This window comes from Fundulus heteroclitus, chromosome 4, assembly GCF_011125445.2.
Source record: "Fundulus heteroclitus isolate FHET01 chromosome 4, MU-UCD_Fhet_4.1, whole genome shotgun sequence".
Lineage (NCBI taxonomy): Eukaryota > Metazoa > Chordata > Actinopteri > Cyprinodontiformes > Fundulidae > Fundulus > Fundulus heteroclitus.
This window is the reverse complement of record NC_046364.1, coordinates 15,526,278-15,543,306: the sequence shown is the minus strand read 5'-3', so window position 1 is coordinate 15,543,306 and position 17,029 is coordinate 15,526,278. Positions and strand designations below refer to the sequence as shown.

Here is a 17,029-nt window from a genome sequence, read left to right as displayed (position 1 = left end):
CCTATGCTGCGATGCGTCAGAGCGTCCGCCATCTTAAATGTGGCAAATCGGCAGTTACTCAGTCACTTAAACAGTATCAGAGGGACTTTAATCTCTGAATATACTTCGTATTCGTAGTATTTTTGTTTTCGTAATATTACAAGTTTATTTCCGTATCCCTTTAGCTTCATTCTCCTGAATTTATTCTCCTAAAGAATAAAAATAATTAAAATAATCTAACCTGGCCCTATTACTCCAGGAGTGAAATAATTCTGCAAACTGTGATTATTCTGGAAATGTTTCCCCTTAATTCTCATAATATGATGTTTTTATCATAACATTATCACTTTTGTGTTTGTTAGTTTATTTTTACTTTAGGACTTTTGTAGTCTGGAGAGCGTGGATGAGCATGAGAAAAATGAATGAAACATCGCTTATATAAATACCAAGACTGAGACTGCGTTAGCTGCACCATCGTACCAACTTAGCGCGGCCGAATTGCAGGTAAATTACAGCTCTACTTAACAATCTGCGACAGGATAAGACGCGCTAACGTTGGCGATATGGTGGCTAGGCTAACCGCAGTGTTGGTAGTAGCTGACTGCAAACTGCATTTGGGTTCTTTAGTTATTAGAAGTTATTGTGGAAAAATGATAGGTCCGCGGCAAATTCCATCTGCTGCGGTCTTTTTTCTTGAAGCAAGCTGAAGTAGTTGACCTTCTAAGTAGCCGATGGTTAGCAGTGGCATGCTAGCGACGCGGGTAACAAACAAGAGATTAAATAGCTGTTAGCGCGTAATAGATGCCTTCAAATCTGGTTAGAACCAACAACCATCCATGTAATGCGCTTGTTTTTCATTCCTGATGCAATCACAATTCGAGTCGCTTCGAGTACAATTGGGGTCTAAATGTTTAAATAATATTTGTTTTTAAACTTGGTTGGTATCTTGGACAAATGATGAGTTTGACGAGTAAAGACATTATTAATTGAAGCATTATTTAGATCTGCATCATTTTAGTGAAAATGGGTAAGCACCATATGAACGTTTGCCAGAATGGGTCACCTAATATAAGGAACATGGGCACTACCAAGTATATCTGTATCAGAGATTTCTCGTTATGCTATTTATGTATGTATGTATGTATGTATGTATGTATGTATGTATGTTTAAAATATCTTTTTTTACACTGCAACTGTTGGCCAGCTGCAATGTAAAAAGTGTAACAGTAAGCAGCTCTATATTAAAGAAGTCTAAGTTTTACTCGAAAAGGAAGTGATATAAATGTAAGGACACTACAGAAAATTTGTTCTTTTTTTGTTGAAAAATGATATTTAATGAGAGATGATGATCAGAAGGTCTTTACAGGACCACCATGAAAAAGGTGGTTAAAGTCTCAGAATGAAAGGAGCTTCCATGCCATTGATCTTCACTCTGACTAAATGAGGTGAATGTGGCTCAATCTGAAAGTTGTCCCATTCCAGCTTCCTCCAGTGACATGTTCCCCTGAGCAAGGCACTTAACCACAAGTTGCATACTGATCTCTCTAGCTCCATGAATGTGTGCATGTTTATAAATTATGACCCAGTGTAAAGCGCTTTGAGTGGCCGTTATGACTAGAAAAGCGCTGAATGAATTCAGTTCATTCACCAAAATTGTGCAGTGTGGCAGTTGTAGAGGAAATTTGGTAAACTATTTAGTGGCCTTGCATGCACTTTCTTAATGCTATTAATATATTAGCCCGATTAAATGGATCTTACCCCTCCACACCTTATTCAATCGTTAGTGTTTGAGACAGTAAAGGTCATGAAAGTGGAGGGCACCTCAGCGTGAGAAACATGTGGGTACATCAAAACAAATATCATCATCACAATTGAGTGTGATCAACATTTATTTCATGTAGATTTCTCTGCTGTACCTTACCTCTTCTTAGTTGTAGTTTTACCCTACTTACCTTAACACTTTTTTTTTCTTGAAGATCAGACTCACAGCTAATGGTTGCCAGCTAGCCAATGGGACTATTTGACAAGCTGGTCGGATGGCTGGGGCTAAAGAAGGAGGTAAATGTGCTGTGCCTGGGTCTGGACAACAGTGGCAAAACCACCATCATCAACAAACTCAAGCCATCCAATGTAAGTTTCCCTGTGAATAATGAGATGTCCATGCACTTTTCATATATTTTACAGTGACATGTATGTTGTGCAAGGTTTTTTTTGTGTTTTTACATTTGCTGTCCTGTAATTCATCTGCCGCATTTGCTGTGCAATTACCTGGGAAAAGAAATAATCCTCTCTTGCATGACATTAAATATCTGTTTTTCTTTTAGGCCCAGGTACAAGACATTGTTCCAACGATTGGCTTCAGCATAGAGAAGTTCAAGACATCCAGGTAGATACTTAATGCAGCCTGATAAAAGTTCCAAAGTAATGTAATTGTATTACCACCTTATTTCTATGTGATCATTTATTCTAAGTGATATAATATGTGGTGAGAAATTTAAGGTTTTCAGCTTTAAAGGGTTTGCAAAAAACAACAACTTTTTTTTCTTCTGTTTTTCAGTCTTTCGTTTACTGTCTTTGACATGTCCGGTCAAGGCAGATACAGAAATCTTTGGGAACATTACTACAAGTGAGTTGGCACACGCAGGAACAACTTTTTCCTCTGTCCTTTTTTTGGTCATGTTCATTTTAACCCCGTTACTCTCCTCTCAGGGAAGGGCAGGCTATCATATTTGTCATCGACAGTGCAGACAAGCTAAGAATGGTTGTGGCCAAAGAAGAACTGGACACATTATTAAATCATCCCGGTAAGGTCTGGTTTCTGACCTGTAGTGTCTCCTGACTTTGTTATGCTGATGTAAGTGTGGGAGAAACATAGTACTGCCTGAGTGTGTCTGAATGAGAAATGCATTGAAAACCACTTTGCAGGAACCCACAGTACGCATTATATTGGTGTCATTTAGTCTAATGTCAAAATATTGTCCTTTGTTATTCACCATCACAACTGCAGGATATTTAAACTTTACTCTCTGTGTTTTTTTTTTTTTTCTGCAGACATTAAACACAGGAGGATCCCCATCCTTTTCTTTGCTAACAAGATGGATGTCAGAGATGCTCTGTCTTCTGTCAAGGTGTCACAGCTGCTCTGTTTGGAGAACATCAAAGACAAACCCTGGCACATCTGGTATGAGCATTTTAAAACACTTTCAAGTACTTGTCCCGTAAACTACGCACGGTGAGTAATCTAACATAAACATTAAACCCCAGGAATTTTACAAAGCCAGTAATGGATATTTGCAGTGCTGTCTAGGATAGTTTGAAAGTGTTCTTTTTCTGCATGGTTGGTAGCTGTCTCGGTGGATGCAGGGGTTTCTTTTGTGCTTTTTTTTTTTTAACGATAATTTTTTTTATGTTTTCCAGTGCCACAGATGCCATTAAAGGAGAAGGGTTACAAGAAGGAGTCGACTGGTTGCAAGGTACGAGACTTAATATGCATGAATTAAAGTGCACAGACTAGACTAATCTGTTTGGATTATGTACACAGTTCAGGTGGAGCCCAGGTGCTTTAGATAATGGTTTACTCCACTTCGTTTTTGCTCTGAATCTGAGGGAAATCTTCTCCTTCTCACGGCTGATTTTAATACATAACACCAAGGAGTTTTAAAGTTTGCGAAGTGCTTTTATTTATGTGCTTACTTTAAATCCCTGTCCGCCAAATTCTTCAAAGCAGCTGTTCTGGTGTCAGATTAACCCACCGCTGCTGTTCATGCCTGTTTTTAACGTAACTGCAGCTGTTCAGATTAGTGGCGTGCCCACAGAAACACTTGGAGGTTACTTTCTCCATTCTAGTCAGGTTTCTGTTAGGAAATGTTTAAATTAGCAGGTTATGTGGGTGGGCAGAGTTGTGGGTAGGGGAGTAGATGTAATAACGAGACATTTGGTTATAATCTCAATAATGGAGAGCGGTGTGGTCTGAATGAGCTTTAATACATCAGTTTTACCTCGCCCTGGTTATCGGTTTATTATTTAGGTGATGCAGCGTCTGTGTTTATGTCATTTTCTACCTTCTTACTGATCCCGACCAACATATATGTAAACTTTCAAAATGTCTTTATTTTTTTAACATGCTAGGCGGGGTCATGTTTGTTTCTTGCAAAAACTTTTTCATAAAAGGTCTGTTTCATCGTCCAAGAATGTCAGCATGTGTTTTTTTTTTTTTTTCTGTTATGTTTAACGCCCACATTCAAATCCTCCCATAGATCAAATTATACAGTGAGTACTAATTGTTTTTTTTGTTTTGTTTTTATACGAGTATTGTGCTTGTTGAAGATTTTAGGATTTGTAGCACCTTGCTTGTGTTGTTGTCTCCTTAGAAGGTGAGTTTACATGAAGCCAGCTGTGCGACGTATCTGCGCTAGAACCCTGCCTGTAACCATGAGTTTGATCTGAATCTTGCTAACATGAACTCCGTGAAGGGATACTGCTACCTGAGGAGTACATTTTCAAAACGCAGAACAGAGAAAGCAATATTCCATAAACGCATGAACGTTGTATTTTTTGTGTTTTCAGTAACAGTTTTAAGTTAAACCCACCATGTAAACTCTTCACTCTGATCCAGCATTCCCCAGTTTTCAGAGAGACAGCTGTCCGTTATTAACATAGGTGTTATATCTCGCTGAATAACATTTTTGCTTTTCCTTTTCTAGATCAAATCAAAACAATGAGAACGTGAGCGCATGAGGAGCGACCACCGGAACCACCAGCAGGATTCACTGATGTTTCTGTGCAAGACTGGAAGATTTAAAAAGGCTTGCTGTTTCTGATAACATGTTTAGAGGAGTCTTTGAAGTGTTTAATGCAAAAAAAAAAAAAAAAGACACACAGACAGAAAGCAAACGCACCAGTGGTAAGAGAAACTCACAAAAAGTAGCTACTGTATTTGGCAACTGCTTTTTTTGTCCTGTGCAGTTTTCAAGGTTTACTAAATTTAATTAATATTCCAGTAAATGTCTTTGTATAATAAGTACATCATGCTCAGACTATAGCTATTCTGAAACCATTCTGTCCCCTCATATACAATAGCTTTATTTATGTGACTTAAACTAAAAGCTTTTTTTCCTTTTCATATTTGAATCTGGCTTAACATCCAAGCTTTTTTAAGTGTCAGGTCCTGAGCTATTTATTATAGACCACTTGCCAAATGTTCATTTCGCTTTTTTTTTTTTTTTTTTGTATTGAGTCTCTCAGGTTTTCTGTAAATGCATTCTGGTTTTTAATAATTATCATTACTTTCCTTTCAATTCCTACTTCACAGGAAAGAGGCAAAATCTATTTCAGACAGTTGCCTTTTTCAAACTTGCATAGATGGCTGCCTTATGGTAACATTTACAGCAGCTGTTCTGTCTTCATTGCAGCTAATTTGAAATGCAGCGCAGCTCACTTTTTAGCAAATTTTCTCTACGCACAGTAAACATAAATAAAAAATGGTAAAAATGAATAAAAAATTAAGTTGAAATAAACAAATAGGATTGTAACAAACTGAGCTGTTTTGAAGATAGTAGTTTATTTTTGATAATACTAGTTTAATCTAGTATGTTAAGAAATAGTCAGAGCAAGGCTCTGCAAACCTAAATTCCAGCTACTCTTCTTTCTGGCCTTATTTCATTCCTAACGAACAAGATGTAATCATGCAAAATGCTACTTTCGGTTTACTCTCAGTACTTCAATGAATCAAAGGCCGACCAGAAAGCATACAATTGCAGTCTGTACAAAGATTTTTTTTTAGCAACTCTTTGATCTGTTCACATAGGCTGTCTGACCTAGAGCTTGATGTAAAATCAGCTTGTTTTGTCTATATTAAGCTGTGTAAATTCAACAAAGCTTTATGAAAATGTGTTTTTTTTTTTCTTTTATTGAGTCTTTTGGGGCAGAATAAATTTATATTTTCATTATCCTGTTTAAGAATATGTGTTAGCTATCCATCCAGGCATATTTTGTAAAAATTCTGGTTACATTTATTTGACAGCAATAATCAGATCTTAATGCACCATTAAGTTTAAATCAACACCTTTCTTCTTTTTAGTCCTTAATTTATACTCTGTAAAAGCTTAACATTAACATTTTTTGTTTGTTCGTTTGATTTCTTATTATGCAAAAGCACCAAATGCAAACAAAAAGTACTTTCTCTACACCCCACACCCCACACCCCCTCCCAACATGGGTGCAATCCTAACCTAAAAAGCAAGACATAGCTTTAGACATTAAAGTCAAAATCGTTTAAACTGCCCCCCCCCCCACCCCTCATGTCTTCATGATTCAGACCATTAACATCATCTATTGAATTTATGCTACTTGTTGTGAATTTTATTCTGAAACCAGTAAAACAGAAAAGACACTCAGACAAAACTTGTACGGTTTTGTTTAGGCAATTAAAAAACAAACAATATTTCAAAGTCTGTCATAGTGGCAAGACAAATAAAGTATGTTTGAATTTATATTAGATGTGTAAAGTTTTATATCTGATGGTCAGATGCTGTTTTTGTTTCCGTAAGATATGTTTGGTTTGCTGTAAGAAGTTTAGTCAGTGTCCTGTAGTCATCTCAGTTCATATCAGTATGTCGACAGAGTCCTCATGTGTAAAAACTGATTTAAGCACCGTTTCATTTTTACCTTCCTTGCTCAAACTGCATCTTTCAAAGGCCTGTATGGATTTCCTTTCATTCTGTGTTTTCATGTTCAAGTAATAGACTTTGTGGAGACTAAATTTCGTGCCCAGGTCTGATGTTCATATGTTATACGTTATCCCAAACCTTGCCTCTCTTTCAAGCTCTCTTCCTCTTATTCACTCTCTTTTCAGACATCTTGGGAGCTGCCAGCAACAGCTGCTCATTAAACCACCGGTCTTTGGGATCCGAATTGTTTATTCGATTCAATGTAATCAGTCAAGTTACATGTATTAAAATGTTTTCTCTGCAACACAGTGTCCTTTTGTTAAATGATCGCGTTCAGAAATCCACCAGGCACGTATGCCTAATGGAATGATTGAATCCTCGAATGCCAAAGTTAAGATTCAGTGTTTGATTTAAAACGGTCTCAAGGTTCTGCACCAACCATCTGTCCAACATGTAGTTAGCAGACTTTCCAGCTGTCTGCCGGATGTTTTTTTATTTATTTATTTTTTGCCATCAATATTTCACAGAATCACTTATCAGATGTCAAACATAATTGCACTTTACTTTATTTTGATCTAATAACTTGGTCTTAAAAACTGGTCGATGGAGTTCTAAACTTGTAATGTTAGTAAAAATATTTAAATATGCAGCCATACAAAATAATATATACTCTTTGGCACTGCACTAGGATAACACGGTGCTTGTTAACCATCAATTTGAAACGTAATTGAAGACTTCGTTTGGATGGTTTTGGAATTAGTGACAAAGGTTTGAAAACAAAGCATCACATTGATAAGGAAAAAGCTCTTGTTTTTTTATTGTGTGTATTTACTCATCTATATCAGTATTTTTATTTCATAGAAATGTATGTGAAGATTGCTTCTGATTTAAAGCATTCTGCAGATGTTGGGCAACTTTGATTTAAGTTTTCATATAGCATTTCTTTGCTACAAAATGGTACATAAAGCCGATAACAAATATTAGCAAATATTTAGTGAAGGCTATAGCAATTATGTCTCGAAGATCATTTATCATCCATTCAGTTATCAGTCACGACCTTAACCTGTGGTATAGACATGGCTCTGTCCGTGGTGCTGAACCGCTCTGTTTGCCGTGCCAGAAGAGGGCACTGCTCATTTGCCACATTTTACCACGGCGAAGAAGGATCTCCTGTGTGGATTCTTTCCCCCTCCTCCAGTCAGTGTGCCTGTGTGTGTGTGTAAGGATTCTAAAAAGTCAGATGGTATCATTAGACCTCGCTGCGTGCTCCAGAACCATCCTAATTGGATGCCTGCCAGTTTCGACAAGTCTTGTCCAGATAAACGGACTGCAGGCTGAAGTGGCCATTAAATGGACGCAGCTCACAGATACATATCCTGAAGGGAAGAGGCAGACACACTCTTAAAAGTGGTCTAATTGCTTAAATGCTGGGAGTGTTTTAGTCGACAAATTTGTTTGAAAACAGAAAGAAAATGGAAAAAGATTGAGCATTTCTCCTTGAGATAGTGTTCATAATGTATGGCTATATATGTTTTAATATCATTGCAGCCCTGGCCATTTTATGCTGTTGCCAAGTGACCTATTTATAAACAAAGAACACTGAATTCAAACACAACCCTTTATTCAACCAATTTTTTACCAAACCGTAAGTCTTTAAATAAGAGAAAAGAACTTGTGCTCTCTGAAGTCTGAAGCTTGATGAAGGAGCTTTCCTGGGTCTGCTGATTGATTGGGAGGGTGTCGTGAAAGTAGTATTAACCTGCATGATAGGCTAGAATGCAAAAGGAAGGAGAACTGTTATTTTATTTAACTTTTTATTGACCCCCTTTTTCTACTGAGCCACACGTTTATTGATCGATATATATTATTGAATTATCGTCCAGTCCTAACAGGAGGCCTGAACTGTGGACTGCGGGTTTTACGCTTTTAGTTTAAAGAAGCCGTAGTCTCGTTAACAACAAACACAAATCCCTCACAGACCACTGACTATCCGAAGCGTGATGTGACGCTTTTAGCAACCTTCTTCTCCGGGCCAGTCCAGTCCGTGGTCTTGGGTAAAGGAATCTCGGCACTCTTCCAGTAACATCAGCCGGGACGTCGTGACGTGTTTTATGCCAGGTGCTCATTAAGAGGGACGAGTGGTTTCTCTGACGCGTGTCTCCGTCCTCTGACGGCATCTGCCGTCTTTATAAGCCTCCGCAAGTCACCCGAGAGACCCCCAACGCCGTTTCACTTCACTGTTCCTCGCGGTGCAAAGAGGGACGCGGATTTCAATGAACCTAAAACTGTGATGCTCAGTTTTTTTGCTCAGCTGCTCACACGCATGACTCTGGAAATACTTTTGGTAAGTTCTGAAAGCGTTTATATTTATTTTATAGAAAGAAAGAAAGAAAGAAAGAAAGAAAGAAAGAAAGAAAGAAAGAAAGAAAGAAAGAAAGAAAGAAAGAAAGAAAGAAAGAAAGAAAGAAAGAAAGAAAGAAAGAAAGAAAGAGGTTTGCTATCACAAGTTGTCCTTGATTCGGTATTTCTGTGCGTAATATGGCTTTTACGCACACTCCTCTTCCACAATGAGCCAAACTGCATCAGCTGAGATCTGTAATAACGAAAACAATTATTCAGGTATTCTTTTGAGAAAAATAACAATTTCCTTAATGACGGTGTGACACATTTCTACCGTGAGTATTTTTTTTTTTTATTTATTTTACCAACTGTCATACTTTTTAGGACAATCGCCTCAGGGTTCTATCTACAATATGTAAAAGCATATCATTTACCACAGACAACTATTTCTGGATCAACCTTGATTGTGCTTTTATTTTTCAGCAAGGTTTCAGCGCTGAAACCGTGTTTGATCCGTGTTCTAAACGCCCCCAATTAAATGTTTTTATTATAATAACATGGGAAGTTTCTTTTGATGTTGTTTCCAGCCCAAACAATGTTGGTATAAATCACTCACCGTCAATCATTCCAAATGCCACGACGCTATTATCATTTCTTTAAAAAAGTGTCTTCTTCTCCTCCTCTGCTCGCTCACAGGTCTTCATGCCCTCCCGTTCCTAGCAGAGGACCACTGCGACAATGACCATCCATGTAGAGGGGCTTGTGGCTATCGCGATCTTCTATCTGCTCATCCTGGTCGTGGGCATCTGGGCGGCATGGAAGAACAAGCACTCCGGGGAGGCGGAGGGCACCGACCGCAGCGAAACCATCATGGTCGGAGGGAGAGACATTGGGCTGTTTGTCGGTGGATTCACAATGACAGGTGGAGTTTGTGTTGACACTTAAAACTGTTTAAAATTTTACGGCTGATTTGTTGTCATAGTTTTTTTTTTTGTTTGTTTTTTTTTTTTTGGTGCGGTAACGAGTTTAGCTTTTCTTTTTAACCGTGATATAAAGTCGACTTAAAAGTCCGTTGGAATTAAATGAAAGATTTGCCGTTTTGTTTTTAGTTTGTTAAACTGAAATTATTTCCCTGTGTCAATCTATAATAGTTTCTTTTTTTTTTCTTTAATGTGCAAACTCGTTTAATTTTAATTACATCCGATTGCGTGTTTGTGTGATTTGCAGCGACCTGGGTGGGTGGAGGGTACATCAACGGCACCGCTGAGTACGTGTATCTACCGGGCTATGGGTTGGCTTGGGCTCAAGCCCCATTTGGATATGCCCTTAGTCTGGTTGTGGGTAAGTGGTGGTCAACATTATTTTGTCCTTGACTTTAAAAAAGCATGATTCTGAGCATTTTATACTAATTTAACATCTGTCGTTTAATGGCACTAATACTAACCAAGGCACTCAGGTTAGAGTTAATTGAAATAACTATTGTTGGGCTGTAATCAGATTGTGTCAAGTGGTCTTCTGTTCCTCCCTCAGTGGGAGCATCTATACTCTGAGGAAAAACGTATCAAATAAAAAATATGTATTTATTTATTCATTGTTTTTATTAATATCTTTTGTTCAGATCCACTTTTTGTTGCTGTGATATGCATTAATACACAATCATCCCTCTCTGTCTCAGGTGGTCTTTTTTTTGCTAAGCCCATGCGCTCACGGGGTTACGTCACCATGTTGGACCCTTTCCAGCAACTGTATGGGAAACGTATGGGTGGTCTTCTTTTCATACCTGCACTCATGGGTGAGATCTTTTGGTCTGCTGCCATCCTGTCCGCCCTCGGTAAGTCCAGGCATCTGCATACAACAGAACAAAAACTTTGCAGGAAATACCTAGAAATGTGCTTGACTTCCTGGTGCAACAGGAGCTGTGATGTCCTTTAATCTGCTCATCACCTAGGTGCTACTCTGAGTGTCATTGTGGACATCAACATCAAGATGTCAGTAGTTATCTCTGCACTCATTGCAATCTTCTACACCCTGGTCGGAGGACTGTACTCTGTGGCCTACACAGACGTGGTGCAGCTGTTTTGCATCTTTATTGGCCTGGTAGGTTCAAGTTAAGACTTTTATATGTTTAAGTTACTGTTGTGGTCAATCGCTCTCAGAATTATGAACAGAAGGGAAAGGAAATGCAGTGAGATGAAACACTTCAAAGGTTCTATGCAAAAATATTCTACAAATATTTCCCTTTTTCTTATGTTTTGTTAATATCCATCCATCCATCCATTTTCCAAACCGCTTTATCCCTCATGGGGTCGCGGTTTTGTTAATATTTTTACCTTAATTATCTTTTCCTTGTACTTTACTTCTAACGGGTTGTCTCCTATCCTCCATGTGTCCATTTTCTTAACTCCATTTTCTTAACACAAAAGGCCCTTACAGACCAGACAGAAATGAGCAAAAAAAGGCACCAAAATCCAAAGGAAAACTTTAAAATTGCCTGAAAAAAAGTATGTTTTTTTCCCCTGCATATTTATTGATTTCTTTTTGTCTGCAGTGGATCAGCGTCCCTTTTGCTTTGACTAATGCTGCGGTGGCAGACATCACTGTGACTGCAGCGAACAATGTCTATCAGTCGCCCTGGAGAGGCAGCGTGAAAAAGGAAGACACCTGGATCTGGATCGACAACTTCTGTCTTCTGGTACCGTATACACATTTGTATTCCTCTCACACCATTAGACCATGAAACTCTAGAATAGGGCACACATCTGATTTTAATACCATTTTTAATGTATTTATTTGCAATTAATAATGAAATTAAAAATGCAGTTACCTTTTGGGTTTAACCTGAAAAGGGAACTGAAATGTTTATTGAACTGAAATGTTTGTTTTTGCCATTTGGCAGGTTAAAATTAATAATATAGAAATTATTATTAATATTGTGTGATGCCATAGTTAGATACATGGTGTAGCAACGATTTAAAATTTTCCCAACAGACCCATTATTTTGTCAAATTACTAAACTATCCCTTTACAGTTTGGAAATATGCTCTGTCCTCCACCCCTTCAACTTCAGCTTTATATGCTTTCTCTCTATTTCATGATCTTTATTTTTCTTTGTTTTTCAAAGTTCATTGAATAGAATAGATTTTTTACTTTTTCGTATTAAAACTGTTTTGCCAGTCCTGGACTGCAGTTTTAGATGTGTTTCTCCTGGTGATCATTATGCTGCAGATGCTGGGAGGAATACCATGGCAAGTGTACTTCCAAAGAGTGTTATCAGCCTCCTCCGCCACCTACGCACAGGTCCTCTCCTTCTTGGCCGCGTTTGGATGCCTCGTCATGGCCGTGCCCTCCGTTCTCATCGGAGCCATCGGAGCCTCAACAGGTTAGAGACACGCAGGAGTATTCACATCCACACTCTGGGGTTTACATGTGTGTTTGTTTTTGCCAGGGAAGGCTCTGGATGGGTTCTTGTTGCCCTTAGATCTAAGAAAGCCTGGTAAATAGCATCTGGTTCACCTCATCCATAATGGATCAGCAATCCGTTTAATAACCGTGCTGGATTGTAAATATTGCATTAGAGCGACACAAGGGACCAAATTAGTGCCGCGATCTCCAGATTTTTGGGTGTCAGATTCCTCCAGCAAGAAGTGATGACACATCTTTATTTGCTTCTGTTTAAGGCAGGAGCTAACGCTTCATGAATGAATTTGCTAAGATGCGCAGCTTAATAACATAGCTCTTTCCAAAAAGAAGCAAAAAACTCTTACAAAGAAAGATGAACAAGCAAATGTAATGTTCTCCTGCAGCCCTGTTTTACCACACTATTAACTCATACTGGCTTCCCAATATGTTCCCCGTCTCTAACTTGTATTCACCTTTACGGCAGTGACATTATCTTACACATACAAATAATATTAATTGAGTTAGTTATTTGCATAAAAAATACAATTATTGCTAAAAAAAGAAATAAATTACCAAAATACGTGGGAAATCTTAAAATGCCCATTGTAAAGTATAACAGAGGATCTATGATGGTGTAGGCCCTCTGGGAATAATTATAAAGTGCACTGAAATGCAAGGGAGTTTAATCTTGTGGACTTTACCAGAAAAAAAATGAAATGTTGGTTTGTTTGAAATCCAGCACTTAGATGTGAAGACTGCTTCTACAAATATTTGAGAAAAAATGTGTCACTCAGTGACTCTGCGTCCACTGTGGGACCAATGATAGGATGCAATGTGTGCAACAACTCCAGTTCCTTGCTAATAGATAATCCATAGTCAACAGTTAGTGGTATTATAACAAAGCGGAAACGACTAAGAATGACAGCGACTCAGCCGTGAAGTATTAGGTCTTCTAAGATGAATCAAGACTGAAAACCCACCCGTTTATAGTTGCTTCCAGCCCATAATAACAGGAACACTGACCAACATAATTGATGTGTATGGATGTTTTTACCTGATATAATTTAATATTTGTTACTGGTCTCACAACCACTGACTGTTTTGATGAGGCACAAAGTGTGCAGGGGTTGCAAGGTTTCTGCAGAGTCAGTAGCTACAGACCTCCAAACTGAGCGTGGCCTTCAGATTAGCTTGAGAACATTGCTACACATCTTCATGGTATAGGTTTCGTTGCTGTAGCTGCACTCAACCCATGCATCCCCAAGTTCAATGCAAAGGATTGCATGCAGTGGGTTAAAGTGCCAACAGACAGCAGCAGCAGAGACTCGTTCTCTGGAGAGAGGGATTTTGGATAATTTTATGCTTCCAATTGTGTGTTTTTGTTTGGGAATAGTGATTTGTATTAACCATCGGATGTCATTAAAGTTGATGCGCGTGTAGAGCCAATACTTTTGGCAATGTAGTATACCAACACAGGATTTTTTTCATTCGGACAACATCAGTGTTCTTCCTTCTCAGTCCCTGAACCTAAATCTTATTAAAACGTGTTTTGAGCTGAAGGGACAAGAACAGACGAGAGGAACCAGGGTTCTAAATGATGTAGAGATATTGCAAACAGGAATGGTAAAGACGTCTTTGTATGTTTGCTCAAACCATGTGAAATGTAAGTCTGCACCCTGTTTTAGACTTTTATTTTGTTAAAATAGATATTATAATGGGGACCCCTCGCCCCACTTGATTTAAATGAAATACAGATTTTTACGAAATGGTTCAATTTGGGATTATGTTGCTGCAATAAATGACTTTGGCCTAGTATAAAGGATGCTGTAGGTTCTAATGAACGTGGGTATCCGATTTTTAGATTATATACTAAAAGGCAATGGGTTAAATTCAAATTTTAAATTAGTTCATTCCTGTTTTTTATGTACAAAAAAAATTAAACAGAGAGTGTATGTTTTTTCTCAATTGGAAGTAATTGATTGATTGTTTCTCTTCCTCAGACTGGAACCAGACAAGTTATGGAGGGATTTCTCCTAAAGACAAGGAGGAAGCAGACATGATTCTCCCTATCGTACTCCAGCACCTCTGTCCACCATTTGTTTCTTTCTTTGGTCTGGGGGCTGTGTCTGCTGCTGTCATGTCCTCTGCAGACTCCTCCATCCTGTCAGCAAGCTCCATGTTTGCAAGAAACATTTACCAGCTGGCCTTCAGACAGTCAGTAAGTGCATGAGTTCAGGAACATCAACAAGGAATTACTATTAGCTTGTTTTTGAAGTTGTCTACCATGTGGCTTATGTCTACTCTCTCTCTTCCAAGGCATCTGACCGTGAAATCGTGTGGGTGATGCGAATCACAATCTTTGTATTTGGTGGACTTGCCACCCTGATGGCCCTGGTTACTGGCACGGTTTACGGCCTCTGGTACCTGAGCTCAGATCTGGTTTATGTCATCATCTTCCCGCAGCTACTCAGTGTGCTCTTCGTCAAAGGTACCAACACGTACGGCTCGGTGGCTGCGTACCTCTTTGGCCTGGTGCTGCGTATAGGCGGAGGAGAACCCTACCTGCAGCTTCCTCCTTTCATTTATTACCCAGGCTGGACGACCGAGCAGCGGAAGCACCACATTACTGGGGAGATGGAGGAAATCGTCATACAGAAGTTCCCCTTTAAGACCGTGTCCATGTTGGCCTCCTTCGTGGGTAACTTTGCTTTCTCCTACCTGGCGAAGTACTTGTTCGAGAGCGGAAAGATCTCACACAAATACGACTTTCTGGATGCTGTGGTGTCGAGCCGCAGCGGGGAAATAATGGATAAAACTACTCTCGTAACCCGAGGCAACAACATCGGGCTGTCGGAGTTGGCGCCAGTCAAACCGCGGCTGAGCGTGACCTTGGCAGCCGCGTTCACTCGCCGTGACACGCTGCCAGAGGAAACGGTGGAGGAAGAAGAGGAGGAGTCCAGCCCTGACTCCTCACACAATGAAGAATGACAAAACTAGGCTTTAACAAAAATTTAAGAGGAGAAATAAACACGGAATACCTGACTGAGCTGGCAGGGGGCCAAGAGACAACAAGCATATATCCTCCCTCTGGACTTTAAAGTTCTCGGACATCACAGCTAATTGGAAAAGAGCCACATGTCCGGATAAAAGATTAATTATAGCAGCTTGCTGGTTATCAAGACATGATGCTGTCCTTCATGACATAAAGCAACACACTTCTACTTATTTAAATATATACGCTGAGAGCACTTATACACCGTCCTTTTGCATACTCATTCATTTTTTAACTGGGTTAGAGGTATATGTGAAATCTAAGTCATTCAATTTTTCAGCACTGAAGTAAAAAGCCTATTGATGAAGTTCTACAGGTTTTGTTTATCATCCAAAAACGTGCCAAACAATTGACTGGCACTTTGCAGGAATTGACCGCACAACCACTGTTTGAAAGGGAACCAATAATTTAAAAGCAATAAGATATACAGTTTCACACATATGCAGCAATCGCGATGTAATCTCATAGTGACAGTAGCGGTAGAGTAGCTCAGCTAAAGGAAATCAAGGGAAATCGCATTCATTCCTTATTGTGTCACATCCAGCAGGTCACATTGAAATCTAAAGCTTATGATTAAAAAGGCATAGACAAACCAACATGTTTCCTATTGGTATTTTATACTCTTACTGATAAAGATATACAAGCTGTGATTTAAAAAAAATACATAAAAAAATGCAATCTGTGAAAATATCCAAGCTGAAATTATTGTAGTTGACTTAAGCATTTGCTTTTGATCGCAAAAATGTTGGGCGTAGAAGCAGCATTAGCCAGATAAAAAGAATGAGTTAGTATTTTAAATGAACTTGTATTCAACTGCCTTAAAGATGCATATAAGATAAATGTTTTACTTTCAACGTTCTGACCAGGATTCTGTGCGACTGGAATAAGAAAGACTTTACAATGAATGTATAATCCACAGAAAATCTGGCTAAAATTTAATTGGTTACTTCTTCTTTTTCATGTTGTGTTTACAGGCTCTAACTTACTTTCTGCCAGTTGTTTTTACAACAGCAGTGAATAGATTATTTTCTTGTGACGTGTATATTTGTATACATGCTGTGTAAGGATAAAACATATATAAGGATAACAGATATTGCTGGTTACAATTATCCATATGCGATAAAAAAAACATACAGTATAAATGTTTATTTATTTTTGATGTCATAAAAAACAATAAAAAGTGAAAAGAGTGAAGATAATGACAAGATATGTGTACAAAAGCAAATTCATTGTAGCTGTTGTTGGTTTATGATTAAAAACAAACCAGGAACACTGATCTAATAGTTTAGATTTTTGTTTTTGTTTTTGGTTGGATTTAAAACGGTTTTTAAAATCCATTAAGAAAATCAATCTGCCCTGTTGCCCTGTTTCTCGAATTATATGGTACAAATACCACCATCCTAATCAGGAAAAAATGTACTTTATCATCGCAATAACTGCGATGTAGAGTTAATAGGTAGAAAAATTAACGAAAGGAGTACTCCAAGTGCGCTGATCTTTCCTCAAAAGAAAAAAAAACAAAGCTACTCAAAGGGAAGTGCAGTGCAAAATATTTTGATGACTTGAATATGCTAATTGCAGTGCTCTACTG

General features: G+C 38.5%; 2 protein-coding genes across 4 annotated transcripts; both read left to right on the top strand.

Annotated features, from left to right (window-relative positions):
* The first annotated feature begins 360 nt into the window (after positions 1-360).
* arl6 (ADP-ribosylation factor-like 6) lies at positions 361-6,951 on the top strand. 3 transcript variants are annotated; one of them, XM_036136151.1, is made up of 9 exons: positions 361-483; positions 1,956-2,109; positions 2,304-2,365; positions 2,537-2,605; positions 2,689-2,783; positions 3,031-3,160; positions 3,397-3,452; positions 4,236-4,248; positions 4,683-6,951. In XM_036136151.1, the coding sequence occupies exons 2-9, from the start codon at positions 1,990-1,992 to the stop codon at positions 4,714-4,716; spliced, it is 579 nt and encodes a 192-aa protein (XP_035992044.1). In that variant the 5' UTR covers positions 361-483; positions 1,956-1,989; the 3' UTR covers positions 4,717-6,951. The 3 variants fall into 3 exon arrangements, with proteins under 3 accessions (XP_035992044.1, XP_012706262.1, XP_035992045.1); XM_036136152.1 differs by having other exon boundaries at positions 367-483; positions 1,961-2,109; XM_012850808.3 differs by lacking the exon at positions 4,236-4,248.
* A 1,715-nt stretch (positions 6,952-8,666) lies between these two features.
* LOC105916352 (high-affinity choline transporter 1) lies at positions 8,667-16,721 on the top strand. Its single transcript, XM_012850811.3, has 9 exons — positions 8,667-8,991; positions 9,684-9,909; positions 10,215-10,328; positions 10,663-10,818; positions 10,936-11,084; positions 11,536-11,679; positions 12,213-12,366; positions 14,387-14,604; positions 14,703-16,721. The coding sequence occupies exons 2-9, from the start codon at positions 9,726-9,728 to the stop codon at positions 15,372-15,374; spliced, it is 1,791 nt and encodes a 596-aa protein (XP_012706265.1). The 5' UTR covers positions 8,667-8,991; positions 9,684-9,725; the 3' UTR covers positions 15,375-16,721.
* The last annotated feature ends 308 nt before the right edge of the window (positions 16,722-17,029 follow it).